This window comes from Arvicanthis niloticus, chromosome 5 (genome assembly GCF_011762505.2).
Source record: "Arvicanthis niloticus isolate mArvNil1 chromosome 5, mArvNil1.pat.X, whole genome shotgun sequence".
Classification (NCBI taxonomy): domain Eukaryota; kingdom Metazoa; phylum Chordata; class Mammalia; order Rodentia; family Muridae; genus Arvicanthis; species Arvicanthis niloticus.
In genome coordinates, this window is record NC_047662.1 from 84,736,296 (window position 1) to 84,750,601 (window position 14,306).

The 14,306-nt window shown below is 50.6% G+C and overlaps 1 protein-coding gene across 3 annotated transcripts; it reads left to right on the top strand.

Annotated features, from left to right (window-relative positions):
* The first annotated feature begins 128 nt into the window (after positions 1–128).
* Positions 129–10,948, top strand: Alad (aminolevulinate dehydratase). 3 transcript variants are annotated; one of them, XM_034502962.2, is made up of 12 exons: positions 129–272; positions 5,726–5,910; positions 6,403–6,453; positions 7,196–7,292; positions 8,145–8,280; positions 8,383–8,466; positions 8,556–8,644; positions 9,213–9,268; positions 9,352–9,439; positions 9,531–9,617; positions 9,905–10,034; positions 10,817–10,948. In XM_034502962.2, the coding sequence occupies exons 2-12, from the start codon at positions 5,798–5,800 to the stop codon at positions 10,876–10,878; spliced, it is 993 nt and encodes a 330-aa protein (XP_034358853.1). In that variant the 5' UTR covers positions 129–272; positions 5,726–5,797; the 3' UTR covers positions 10,879–10,948. The 3 variants fall into 3 exon arrangements, with proteins under 3 accessions (XP_034358853.1, XP_076790963.1, XP_076790964.1); XM_076934848.1 differs by having other exon boundaries at positions 151–276; XM_076934849.1 differs by lacking the exon at positions 129–272 and adding an exon at positions 3,358–3,481.
* The last annotated feature ends 3,358 nt before the right edge of the window (positions 10,949–14,306 follow it).

Genomic DNA, 14,306 nt, shown 5'->3' on the forward strand with positions numbered 1-14,306 from the left:
GGGGTGGAGGGAATGGGCGGCCTCTCGGGCTCCTCGGAGACTATGGATTGGCCAGGATTCCAGCCCTAAGCGTGGAACTGACCTTGCGAGCTGACCAAGGATCCAGAGAATGCCCCGAAGGGAGGGAGCGTAGGCTGCATTCCCGTAGGGGCGGGCGGTATGGGAGCCGCTTCCGGGTGAGCCGCCCCGCCCCCACGTGGGCTTGCGCTTTTAGAGCGGGAGAGCGCGGTGTCGTGAACCCCGGCTCCGAGCGGCTGCGAGCGGCGTCCCTGGTAGGTGAGCGGGCGCCGGCCTCTGGGAAGTGGCGGGTTGGGAAGACGACCCCAGAACAAAGCGAGGTGTACCCCTATGGCGCTGTGTTCCCGAAGCTCTGACGCTGCAGCGGAGACGCTGTCCCTATGCACTTACTAGAGTGGGCGGGATTCTTGCCGCTACACGGTCTTGCGGCGCCCAGGCTTAGGGACTCAAAGCTGCGCTCCACCCGCCCCCTTTCTCGGAGGCCGCAGGGGTAGTCTCGGTTTCTGCCGAGCGCGAGGTGTCTGGCAGGCTGGAGAAGTGGGGAAAACAATAAGGACCATCTGTACTAGGTCTCTCCTGCTTCTGCTCATTCAGTCATACAACAACCCATTGAGATCCGCTTAAGCCCCAGACCACATAAAACAAGAGGTCATGCATCTTGAAACAAGAGTTTGTCCCCATGCCTTTTAAATCCCTAAGTCACACATTTAACCACCCTGCTAGCAGCGGTGGCCAGATCTAGGTTAAACCTCTTTCTTCTCCTACACTCACCTGGACTCTCTGTCCGCTCTTCCATATTGGAAATATGTGTGAACTCTGTCCTTCTAATGTCAAAAGTCATGGTGAGGATTGAGGGCTGCTAGACTCCAGAATTTTAGACCGTGTTTATAGCTGACCTGCTGTATGATCCCTACTCAGTACCTGCCCTTCTCAGAGTTCAATTTTACAGTTGTTTGATGTAGAAGCTCTCAGCCAGAATATTTTAGCAGTCTGTGAAAAGGCAACTAAACCTGGGCAGCAGGAGAGATTAAGCCAGCACACTAGACAAGGTCTAGTTCTTTAATCCCTCCTTCTAACACTGGTGACAGCTAGAGTATGGAGGAATCACAAATGGGCCACCGGGAGTCCCTCTTCAGAGCTGCCCACAGATGCCTTTCCTGGGCCTCTTTGGATTTCACATTTGCCAGTTTCGAACCTTCTACCTAGCTGGCCCTCCTAACTTGTCCCCTCCCTAGCCAGTGCAGAGCCTGCTCGAGCTGGCACCACTTCACTGCTATTTATGCCAAGAGCACAGCCTCTGGAATCCTTTGTGGGACACAACCTGGGAGCCCAGGCCCTGAAGCTCTGTCTCTCAGCTGCTCCCTGTAGCAGGCTCACTCCCAGGTTGGAGGATGCTGCCTCCTAAGGAAGGTGAAACCCTTACAGTCTTTCAGAAAAGCTACCCTGCAACGTCTCTAAGAAACTACCCTCTGCAGTGTTCGGTTTCCTTGTCTAGCACATGCTGCTGGAGGGCCCCATCCTGTCTCACCTCAGGCAGTAGATGGAATGTATGTCCTTCCCTAGTTGTGGCGAAGGGTCACGTACAGTACAGTGTACTCATCCCAGCTCAGCATTGGCCATAGATTTAAATGTAACGTTACTTGCTGCTACCGTGGTGTCAGACACACCTCATCATTAATCTGATCCCTACAGCATGCAGGCTTGATAATATCAGCACATTTTAAATTTTGAAGAAAAAAAAAAAAGTTGGGGGAGGATCTGAAAGGCCTTGCCCAAAGTTACAGAGTCAACTCTGGGATTGCTTGGCCCAGAGACAGTTCTTTCTGCAACGCCTTGTACAGCTTGCTAGCATTGTGAACCTGTTTTAAAATGGGAGAGATGGTGGCCTGGGCCCCTATGGTCCTGTGTTCCTGTATTCCTAGGCCCCTGTGTTCCTGTATGAGACACAGGGTTTAAGCTCAAGTTTGTAAACCCCCTTAATTTGAGGAAAATGCCCTGCCCATGTTTGGAAATCTTCTAGACTCTGAAGGACTTCTCTCAAAGCAAAACCCTGATCTAGAGTTGGTTCCATAAAACAGAAGCAACTCTGGGCACTTTTCCACTCATTATGCATCTGCTGTCACACACTGTGTAGTAGAGGACACTGGTCTGGAAGTCAGGGCCCTCAGGTCAGTTCCTACCTCTGCCTCACTCACTGTGAGCTCGAGTGGCCTTCCATCCCTTCATTTCTCCTATCAAAACATGAGGGATTGAATATAATTTTTTTCTTTTAAATTTGCACCAACATCTCTTTCAGTTTTATGTAGTGGCCAAAATAAAAACCTAAATCCGGGCAGGGGATATCTCAGTGATTAAGAGCATGTGTTGCTCTCCCAGAGGATCTGGGTTTGGTTGACTTAACAACCATAAGCAACTCTAGTTTCGGGGTATCATACAACCTCTTCTGAACTCTGTGAGCACTGCAAATATGTGATACATATGCAGGCATGTAAGCAGAACACTCTTAGCCATAAAATAAGCCTTTAAAGGTCCAAAAACAAACAAAGCCTAAATCAAAATTGGGGTGTTCTGGCTGGGGATGTAACTCGGTGGTGGAGCATAGGGGTTCAGGGGTTCAGTCCCACCACAAGCAAACAGGAGCTGCTGAGGTGTGTCTCCTCACATGCCTCTCCGCTCTTCCCCTCCCTCCTCACCCAGTCACCCTGAAGTAGAATCTGGGCAGTGCAGCTCCTAGGCGGCTCTCCCAAGTTTTACTTTTAGGCAGATGGCCTATCAGTTGTTCCCTTAAGCTCTTAAAGGAGATGAGTGAACGTCAGGGAATGCAGGTGTGGATTCCAGAAGCCAGGGCCTGCTACAGAGTTGATTCTTGGGCAGATGAATCCAGATATGCGCCTGGTTTCAAAACCTGACTCCAATCCAAAATGGCATTGAACGAGTTCTGTAACCTCTCTCTCTCAGCCTCTATTTCATAATTGCTAAGAGTTATGTTGATTTCGCAATGAAACTTAAATGAGATGAAGTACCACCTTCAGCGCCGTGCACCTAGGTAAAGGGAGCCCATCGGGAGTCCAGCACAGATTCAGATTCTGGCTTTATCATTAACCAGCTATGTCATTTTGAGCAAATAAGTTTTACATCTTTGGGCTTCTCCTGGCAGATGTGAAAACCAAATTCTGCACAAAGAGTATAGGTAAACCCTTGAATGTGCTGAGTCTGTTATTTAGGAGTCCTCTTGTGTCCTGTGATGAGGCTGGCCCACCTAGGGGTGTGGTAGCAGGGCTGGTCCTTGTGTGGCTCCTGATAACCTCAACCCCAGCAAGGAGGGACAGGGGATAAGACTGGGCCCCTGAGCTGCTTGGGAGGGAGCTGAAAGAGGCAGAGAGGGGGGAGGACAGCCAAGCACACTGAAGGATCTCCTGGGTTCTGGGCTTCTTTTCACTTTTAATTTGCTGTAGGATTTTGGGTAAGTACCTGCCCCCTCTGGTCCTTGATGTCCCCTTTGTTGGAGGAGCAGAGATTCAAGCCTTCCAGCCTCTACTATCTGTGGCTTTTTCTCTTTTCTTCCTTCCTTCCTTCCTTCCTTCCTTCCTTCCTTCCTTCCTTCCTTCTTTTCCTCCCTCCCTCCCTCTCTCCCTTCTCTCTCTCTCTCTCTCTTTCTCTCTCTTTCCTTTCTTTCTTTCTGTCTTTCTTTCTTTCTTTCTTTCTTTCTTTCTTTCTTTCTTTCTTTTTCTTTCTAACTACTTAGCTGCTTAGCCAAAAGGAAATGTCTAAAATGGAGCTGGCTGTCCAACTCTGAGTCCCCTCCACCCTCTTCCTGTCTTGTCCCTGTCTCTGCTGCCCCCTGGGTCAGAGCATCCGCCCTAAGGGACAGCCTCTGGGCATCTGCTCAAGATGGCCCTTCCTTCTCCGCTTCCTGGCCTCCCATGGCTCCTGTGGTCCTCTGCTTCCTGTTTGCTCTCCACAGCTACAGAGTCCTCTCAAAGCCAGGCTCCGGCCAGGCCAGTACCTTATTTGCTGCTCAGAACTTGTCCCTGTCAGAACCCCTCCATCTGAATGACCTCTGCTACATCCTCAAGGCTTCAGACCAGTCAGCAATCTTCCCCATTCACTTTCATGAGGTAGCGCTGTCTCTACCCCTGCCAGATTCACACATCTTGCAGAACAGAGCCCAAGCCCTGTCTTCTACAAACTCCTCTGCCCTCCTGTCTGGGCCCATGGATCATGTAGGCTCACGCTGCCAGGTTCTATAGTATACTTATCAGCCTTGCCTCCAGGGACAGGCCTGTGACTTCCAGAAAGCACCTATGAGGGTGCTATACTGGGCTGGCACACAGTAGGTGCTCCTGAAATAATGTGACACCCAGGTTTCCTTCGGTCTTCTATCACTTAGTTGAAGCATGTACTTATTGTCTTGTTCTCGGTGGATGAAATATCTGCTCTATGCTAGAGTCAGTGCGTGGGGAGAGCTGGTGTGGGAGGCAGACATGAACTCAGCACAGTCCCTGCCCTCCAGAAGCTCTGTCAACTAGCCACAAGATAAGCCAGTGCCACAAGGAACTATTATATAAGAGGGATTGTGAAGTGGGCAAGAAGGAAGCCACAGAGGGAGAGGGAGAAGTTGGTAGCATGCTTATTTGAGGGAAGGCTGTGCAGAGTGTAGACCTTCTAGGGGGAGGGGACAGCATGGCATCACGAAACAGGTGCTTGCCTAACATGCATGGAAGCCTGGGGTTCCGGTCTCAGTATCCCATCATGGCCGCCCTTGGGAGGTAGGCATAGGAGGATCAGGAGTCCATGGTCATCCTTAGCTACATAGGAAATTCAGGGCTAGCCCTGTCTCAAAAGAAAACCAACAAAATGGGAAGAGGGAAGACAAGAAAGTACCGTGTGGGACACTGATTGGCTGGTGCAGAAGGCTCCTTGGTAGCCAGAGCTCTTTAGAGGCCACCATACAGTGAAGGGGCATGTGCGTGTCCCATGTCGGTCATGTACGTGGTGCTTGATGACCTTGGAGCACTGAGCCTAGTGCCTCAGCCCACATAGCAAGGTTTTAGCAGTACTTTGCACTAACAGCAGAATTTCCAGGGCATTTTATTTTCTGCTTATCTAAAGTTCTTGCCAAGCAGGTTTGAGGCCAGCCTGAATTACGTAGTGAAACCCTATCTCAAAATAACAAAACCTCAGGCTGGGGCTATAACTCAGTCGTTGAATGCTTGCCTGACATGTGCAAAGCCCATGGGTTCAATCCATGGCATCACAAAAAAAAAAAAAAAAAAAAAATTGTAACATCTGAATCTGCCATAATCGTGGGCATTTTTCGTGGAGCAATTGAAGTTTGAATGCTACAGTGGTCAGTGCCTCTCAGAGTGAGCACAAGGAAGAACCGGTTTCTCTTTTATTCCTAATTTTCCGAGTCTTTGATAAGACATAATTTAAAGTTACTAGAAAACTAGTCTTGTTTTGTTTTGTCTTTTAACTAGCAGTCCTGTGAACCATGGCCCAAATGCTATTATTACACTGAAATTGCTCTGAGAGTTCTACAGGTCTCCCTGCCTTACCTTGCCCTGGAGGGTCAGCAGTTGGTAAAACCACACACCATGGGTAGCACAGGCTGGAGAGGGAATAGGCAAGACCATGGAAGAGCTGCCTTCCAGATGGGACCCCAGGCACAGGGACTCTGTCTTTTGTTTCCTGATGCCCCCTACAGAGCTGAGGCAGCAGACACCCAGGAGCCTAAACTCCATCTAGCAGACTGCTCAGTGTTCCACTGGCCCCCACCATGCATCACCAGTCCGTTCTGCACGGTGGCTACTTTCACCCACTGCTTCGGACCTGGCAGACCGCCGCCTCCACCGTCAGTGCCTCCAACCTCATCTATCCCATCTTTGTCACGTGAGTCCCCCAAAATGGGCCAGGCCTTGGATCTGCCTAGGGTAGGAGGACATGTGTGGCTGGAACAGGCATCGGGATTGTTGGGAAGAGGGGGGCCTTAAAGCGGGCTGTAGTGAAACAAGGTTTTGTGAGTGGCCTGAGAGGTTAAGGACAGTAATCTTTGGAACCATACTAGCCCTGAAAAGAAGGTGCTACATCTTGGCCAAGGTCACTTAAGTCAGAGTGTATCTAGAGTCCCAAGTCTTTCTTGCGACTGCTGTTCTTTTAGTACAGTTGCTCTCACTGCCACACCATAACTGTTCTGATGTTATTTTAGGGTCCGGGCTTGCCCACATGGGGGGGGGGGGGAGCCACACATAGGATCCTCCCATTTCCTCCATCTCTATTTCCATGTCCCTTCCCAGCCTCCGTTCCATCCTTCCCAGGCACTGTCACTGTCGCCACTGGCCCTTCCCACAGCCACCAATCTCCAGCTCTCCCCTGTTCTTACAGAGATGTTCCGGATGATGTCCAGCCTATTGCCAGCCTCCCGGGAGTGGCCAGGTAGGAGGCATGGTGGCTGTCAAGGGGGTGGTAGGAGGAGAGATTTCATGGGTGAAGGTACCAGGAAATAGAAGCATGCCCAATAGGTAGCAGATTCAGAAGGGCACCGTGGAAAGAAGGATTTCATGGGAGACTAAGCTGTTAGCCAGTGCAGAGGGCGACCTCGTAAAGTGAGAAGCATTCTATCATTGGAGACATTGTGACAGAGGCTGCTACGGGCAGAAATTGGGCTTGAGATGGGACTTGACTAAAAGCCACGGAGGAGTCTGCCACAGCTAACTCCATAGCTCGGCTGTTTGCGACATCATTTGCCCACTTCCGTGGTGGGTATGTTACTGTTTATCCCTGGACTGTGGGTCTTGCACCCTCCTGGTCCCTGCACGGCTTGGCTCTTCATTGGGGATTTTCTTTTTTTTTTTTTTTTTTTTCTTTTTTTTCAAGACAGGGTTTCTCTGTGTAGCCCTGGCTATCCTGGAACTCACTCTGTAGACCAGGCTGGCCTCAAACTCAGAAATCTGCCTGCCTCTGCCTCCCAAGCGCTGGGATTAAAGGCATGCGCCACCACTGCCCGGCACTGAGGATTTTACTGAGGAACTCCCACATGCAAGCGTGTTATCACAGAGCTGTAACCCCAGCCTGCAGCTTGGCTTTTAGCCGAAGCATTGTTTGAAGGGGTGTAGGCCTGGGCAGGGAGCCTGTTACCTTAGCTCTTCATACTTCCTTCCCCCCTCTTCCCCCCCAGGTATGGCGTAAACCAGCTAGAGGAGATGCTGAGACCGCTGGTGGAAGCTGGCCTGCGCTGTGTCCTGATTTTTGGCGTCCCCAGCAGAGTTCCCAAGGTGAAAAATGGAAGAGTTGAGAAGGGAAGATGAGGACTGGGCAGAGGCTCCATCTGTAAAGTGCTTGCTGCTCGAGCTTGAGGATCTGAGTTCAATTTCAAGACCCGTGTTGAAAAGCTGAGCAGTGCATGCCTGTAATACCAGCACTGAGGAGGCAGAAACACATGGGTCCCTGGGGTTTGCTGGGCAGCTAATCTGCCTAAATTGGAGAGCTCCAGGTTCAATGAGAACCTGTGACATGGTGGTACACATCTGTAGTCCCAGCATGAGCTTGCATGTGGGGCGGGCATAGCTCTCTGAGTTCAAAGCCAGCATGGTCTGTATAGCTAGTTCTAGGCCAGGCAGAGCTATACAATGAGACCATGTCTTCAAAGCAAAGAAATTGAAGGTGAAGAATGATTAAGGAAGACACCCAGCTTTGACCTATGGTCCCTATGCACACATGCACCTGTGCACGCGCTCACACAGACACACATACATGCGAACACATGTATACACGTATAAGGAAGGAAGAAGGAAGACAGAGTAAGGAGGGACTGAAGTGCCATACTCACTGTGTCCTTGCTCTGCCTTGTGCCAGCTTTGGGGCCACAGTTACATTGCTGTATTGCCTGCCTTTGGCCCAAGGTCAGGAAGCTCATAAGTAGGACTGTGACCCCTAACTGGGTGAGTCAAGACCCCTCTCCCGGCTTCTGCTGTCCTCTCTACAAATGGAGACAGTCCAGTGCATCCTCATCCAGAGTGTGATGGGACGAAAGGAGAGTGTTGGGCCTGGTCTTTGATGGCAACCACCACGCCTTCTGAAAAGCATCTGTAATAGATAATACCACCTTGTCCTTCCCCTGCCTCCAGGATGAACAGGGCTCTGCAGCTGACTCGGAGGACTCCCCAACTATTGAGGCTGTCCGTCTGCTGAGGAAGACCTTCCCTACCCTGCTGGTGGCCTGTGACGTCTGCTTGTGCCCCTACACCTCCCATGGCCATTGTGGTGAGCTCCCACACCCCCTCTTATTCAAGCCCAGCTTTCCTCCAGGGTAGGCACATGCAAGGACTCAAGGTGCACCCCCAAATCTATCCACCTGTCCCCCAGGCCTCCTGAGTGAAAATGGAGCATTCCTAGCAGAGGAAAGCCGACAGCGGTTGGCAGAGGTGGCACTGGCCTATGCCAAGGCAGGTGAGTGAGCCCCCTAGCAGTGGGGACAGGAAGGTGGCATAATGGAGCTGAGAGATCCAGAATTCTGAAGGCCACCCTTTGTTTTTCAGGCTGTCAGGTTGTAGCTCCATCAGATATGATGGATGGAAGAGTTGAGGCCATCAAGGCTGCCCTGCTAAAACATGGACTTGGCAACAGGGTATCGGCTGAGGGCAGGGAGGGGAGTGGGGATGGATGGGAGGAGAGGGCCTGGGCCAGCCCTAGGAGTATGGCTCAGTCAATAAAGCACTTGCTTGCAAAGGTGGAGACCGGAGTTCAGTTCCCCCAACCCACGTAAAAGCAGGCATGGTGGTATATGCTTGTACCCCCAGTTATGGTGAGGTTGAGCTTGCTGGCTAGCTAGCCTACCCTTGGTAAAGTTCTAGGCCAGTGAGAGATACCTGTCTCAAACAAAAGGTGATGGCAGCTGAGGAATGATGCTGAAGTTGTTCTCTGAGCTCCACGTGCATATGTACACACACATTTATCGGCACACACATGCATCCACACATGAACCCACATAGACACAGTGAATCACAAAGTTGAGAGCAATGCTGGATGAAGCCTTTGGGATCTATCTCAACCTCAGATAGAGAGATTAAGGCCTAGTGTTGGATGAGACTGGATTATACGTCCTTTTCTTCCTGCCTGAGGACCTTTCCCTGTCACTTTACCCCTGGGATTGGGGAGGAGCTGACTCAGCCTAGGCCCCATTGTCTTCCCTATAGGTCTCTGTGATGAGCTATAGTGCCAAATTTGCCTCCTGTTTCTATGGTCCTTTCCGGTGAGTGGCACCAGCAGTGGTCTGTTAAATGCCTGGTTCGTTCACCTGAAGCTGGCCCCCATCATTGTGATGCTCTCTTGCAGGGATGCAGCTCAGTCAAGCCCAGCTTTTGGAGACCGACGCTGTTATCAGCTGCCTCCTGGAGCCCGAGGCCTGGCCCTCCGAGCAGTGGTGAGTGATCAGAACTTAAGCCCCACACGCACCCACTCTGCCCTGTCCTGTCCATGTCTCAGGCACTGCCAACACTTCACCTCATCCCTAGGCCCGGGATATTCAAGAAGGAGCTGACATGCTCATGGTGAAGCCGGGATTGCCCTACCTGGATATGGTGCGGGAGGTGAAGGATAAGGTGAGCTCAGACTCGGGGTGGGAGAGCTTGTTTCCTACAGTGGGCCCTGAATGGAGGAGTTTTTGGATCAGTCTCTGAGCCAGAAGCAGTATGACCCTGAACCGGAGCCCTCTCCTCCCATCCCTGCCTAGGTATTAGCTTGTTCTCCTGCCAGGGCTCACAGGAGCCTTTGGACAGCTCTGGCTGGACAGATTCTGAATGAGCTGGGCTATCATCAGGGGGCAGTGAATCAGGATGGGGCAGGGAGGAAGGGACAGTTACTTGAACCCATGTGTCCTTCTCTGCAGCACCCTGAGCTCCCCCTCGCAGTATACCAGGTGTCTGGAGAGTTTGCCATGTTGTGGCACGGAGCCCAGGCCGGGGCCTTTGATCTCAGGACTGCTGTACTGGAGGCCATGACAGCCTTTCGAAGAGCCGGTAAGCAGGGGTGGGGTTTGTGACCTTTGTCACGGGGACTGATGGGCATTGTGCCCAAGGTCTGAGAAGCTTTGATTCTTTGCCTGGAAGTTCTGATCTCCAGACATGGGTAGAAAAGCACATGTAGAAGGGTGGAACAAGCATGCAGTGATCACAGAAACAGGACCTCCATAGAGCTCTGTGGTTATGAGAAGTTGGGTAAGCCACTTCTATAAATCTCAGGGTCCTTGTCCATACCTGGCACATATTTGTCTGGAGGAGTACCTGAGATAATATTATGTAGTGTATGCTTGGAACCCTGTAAATGGGAGCAGGTTTGGTTGCTATCACTTACCATCCTGATTATTCAGGCTCCACAGCCAGGGAGTTAACAGCAGACTCCCCACTCACTAGAAAGGTCCACAAAAACAAGCAGATTGGGTACTGTATAGCTCATCACTGAAACCTATGGGGAGACAATGGGTCTGAGCTAAGTCGGCCCTGGCTGGGTGGCTGGGCAGGAGGAGAAAGGAACTCAGCTAAGTAGAGTCTGTAGTCTGGTCTCAGTGCTGCACTAGACTTTGGTCTCCCTAGGCCAGCAGAGCATCCAGGCTTGCACTTGCCTGCTTCTTCCTCTGCACATGCCACCTATGAGCAAATCAAGGCCCAGAACAAGAGACTCAGCCATAGGATGTGACACCAGGTTGTGCCTCTCCATGGTGGCCTTCCTCTGCCTGGCTCTTGTCTCTCCCAACTGCACTGGTAGCTGCTGTCACATCCGTCCCATTTTGTTTTCCACACAGGCGCTGACATTATCATCACCTACTTCGCACCCCAGCTGTTGAAGTGGCTGAAGGAAGAGTGAAGGACTTGATCTTGACAAAGCTCCCTGGGCTTTACCGAAGGGAAAAAGTAAAAGTGCTCTTAGAACTGTGCCCTCTGCCCTCTTCCTGCCCACGTTGCTGGCAGGGTGCAGCGCCCTGGGTGGTTTGCCAGCATGCTAAACTCCCACTCACAGCTGCATCCTTCCAGGCCCTCCAAGTTTCCTACTCTGGCTCAGCCCAGAGACCCTCCTTCCTGATCTGCTGAGGTGTGGCTTCAGCTTGGGAGGACCCAAGAGCCTTAGGCACAGGCTTGGGGCTTTGGGACAAGAGAACAGTTGGATCTTGAAACCTAAAGAGTTATTCATTAATGAGGATCAAAACCCAGAAGCAGCGGGAATTCCTGGCTGCGGGAGATGCCAGCATCAAAAAGTCTATGCACAAGACAGTTCCTGAGAATCTCTGCCCAGGGCAGTTTGAACACAGCAGGACATGCAGAGAAAAGGGGGTCAGATAAGATGTAACAAAAGAGCTGAAGTCATACATGCTTAGAAGGGAAAGTCCAAGACAGACGCTGTCCCTGAGTTGAAATCTTAAAAGGACAAGAGGACCAGCAGACGTGCTCAGAGAGCCCTTTGGTAGGAGGAGCTTGGCAGTGCTGGAGAGCAGTCAGGGAAGAGGAAGGTGGATAACAGACTGGAGGTTGGAATAGTTAGTTCCCCTACCCTGACATTTTGTTTTGCACCTGAGGGGCAGCCATCTTAAAGATTTGGCATTGTTTGGTTTAGTTTTCTCCACTAAGTACCCCTGGCCTCACCCACCCATCCAAGCAGGCACTCTGCCACTGAGCTGCACCTCCAGCCCTTCAAGACATGTTCTGGAGACCAAACTAGAGATTTTGCAGGAGGGAAATAAGGAAACAAGAGAGGGTAACGCTGTCTTTGTGGGTTTCTGAAGGTGCCTGGCTAGCTTCAGTTCATTCATCTGACATGATACTCATACTGCAGCTACTGACAGGGCCGTTTGCAGGCACACCTGACTTCAGAGGTGGAGGCCCCGCTCAGCTCCAAAGCAAGTTCAGCTCCGACTCTAAAGCGATGTCATTTCTAAGGTGCAGAACTAGTTAGATAACTGGCAGCTCCTGCAATCAGACTGGTCCAGCACTTGGTGGCTTTCCTTAGAGCTGTGACTAACTCACCTTAAGAGCTGATCCTCATACTTCTCAGCCTTCTGGAAGGGAGCCACCAAAATCACATCAGTCCTAAACTGTCCTTTTCTTGGATCCTGAGCATAGAGCATTTTACCATCTAGAGCCCAGATCACTTAATTTAAGCCAGGGCTATACCAGACTAGACATGTACTATCCTGGCTGTTATACAGCCTCTGAGCTCTGGTTAAGATGATTCATGTGTTAGGGAAGGGTTTCCTAGGCTGTCCCAGAACCATCATCACTGAGCTGTTCAGAGAGCCAGGAGATGTGCTACCCTGCAGGTGCCACAGTCCAGGTGTGTCCAGGAGCCATGGCAAATGGGAAGGTCACCAGGTCCTGACCTTCAGAGGATCAGAAAACAGTTCCCTGAAGGACTGATGTTTAGATGAACAACTAAGCTGAGACATAATTGACCAAGAGCCTTCCAGGGAAAGAACCATTGTGCAAAGTTCCTGGAGCCGAAACGGAGCTGGATGAACACAGGGCTGGTATGGCTGGCATACCAGGAAGAATATAAGAACGGATGGCCTGGAGATCAGAGTCTCAGTCCAAACCATACAGGGGTGTCCATGCCACATTCCTCTAACTTTATCTAAGATCAAAGAACATTTCAAGGATGCCAGCAGGGGAATGACCATGTTGTGTTTTTCCCCTGGTAACACCATGGCATCGTGCAGATGAGATGTTTGAATTGCATGGTGACCATAGGGATGCAAAAAAGGAGGGGCATTTAAGGTATAATTAGTTAAATTAGACAATGAGAGATGAACCTGCTTGTCTGAGTGGCAGGTGGCTCAACCATTTAGTAGAGAAAGCAGATTCAAGGTAGACTGAAATGCTAAGTTTAGCTTGGGGTCCTTGGCAATGAGAAAAGTCTAAGATTTTGATGGCACTCCCCTAAGGCTACAAAGAAAACCAGGTGTAACATTCTGACCCAGTTCCAAAGCCCGTACCCTTAACCACTTATGACACCTCCCAGTGAGGGGCAGTGAGAAGAATGGTTGGCCCCTCCTGTGTGACTAACTGGTATGGGAGGAAGACCTTGGAGCCTGTTTTCCCCTAGAGTCAGGTCTTGTCACCTGAAGTGTCCACTTGGTGGCAGCCACCCACATCTTTACAAGGCACAGGCAGACATGGCTTGCAACTGGGGGGTTGAAGCAGAAGGACTTGCAGGACTTGAAGATTAACCTAAGTTTCAGAGCAAGATGCTTTAAAATCAGGAAGAGACTGAAGGTCATCTGAAAGGGTTGTAGTTGACCTGTGGATCTGCACCCCATCCTTAGAGAACTAGATTTTTACAGTTTGGCAAGGCATATTAACACCCTTCCAGATGTGTTAATATCTGGAAGTGGGTGTCCAGGGATTCGATGAGACTTGATTTTCTCATTCCCCTCTCAAGTGTGCCAGTTTGGGCTGTAGTTTGTCACTTTGGGAGACATAATCAGTCATTTAACTCCCTAAGAGTAGAGAACACGAGCTAGTCATCCCATACAGACTGCCAACCCAGCACAGGAAGGGTCTGTGATTTGTGGCAGGCCTGGTTCTGGGTACTCTTGGTTACAGGGGCTGAAACCCAGTTCAATAGAAAAAGAAACTGAACTGGCTTGCATGCCTAAATCTTGGTAATGTCAGATGTGTGTGTCCCCACATCTCTTGGCCTTGGGGAGACTTTATTGTCAGATAAGCTTTCCCAGCCAACAACATGATCCCTCACTGAAATAACCCCTAAGATTTGTAATCCTGGAGAGAGACCCGTTCTGTCCCTGCCATAACAGCTCTGGAGAGCTGTGATTGGTCTGTGTAGGTCACATGCCCACCATTTGACTCGCTCACTATGAACTGGACAGAGATGGGTAGCATGGTTGACCTGCCCCATTACATAAAAGGCTGACAAGGCCTTGGCTCTGGTACCAAATGATCCTCTGCCTGGAATGCCCTCCCCCTAAATCTGTGTGTCTCTCCTTTTATGTTCTGTCACTTTCTCAAACCTAACCCAACAGTCTCTCTAAACCCACCCTCTGGATTCGGATTAGTGAATACAATAAGCCAAAATAACAGCAGTTTTAAAGGTTTTCTTCTTGCATCCGCTGAGATGACTCAGCAAGTGTAAGTGCTTGCAGTGCAAGTCTGACCTGAATTCATCCCCTGGAGCCTACTGTGGGAACAGTGGTCAAGTCCAAAACTTGACTCCTGACCCCACACCCCCACTCTGGTATTCATGTATATATTACTTCTCTAAGCAACCCGGGGCTATGTTGCCAA

Bases quoted from the DNA above. Each gene is read 5' to 3' on its own strand.
- Alad (XM_034502962.2), top strand. From the start codon at position 5,798: ATGCATCACCAGTCCGTTCTGCACGGTGGCTACTTTCACCCACTGCTT. The intron at 6,454-7,195 runs GTAGGAGGCATG...CTTCCCCCCCAG, and splicing joins AGCCTCCCGGGAGTGGCCAG to GTATGGCGTAAACCAGCTAG. The intron at 9,618-9,904 runs GTGAGCTCAGAC...CCTTCTCTGCAG, and splicing joins TGCGGGAGGTGAAGGATAAG to CACCCTGAGCTCCCCCTCGC.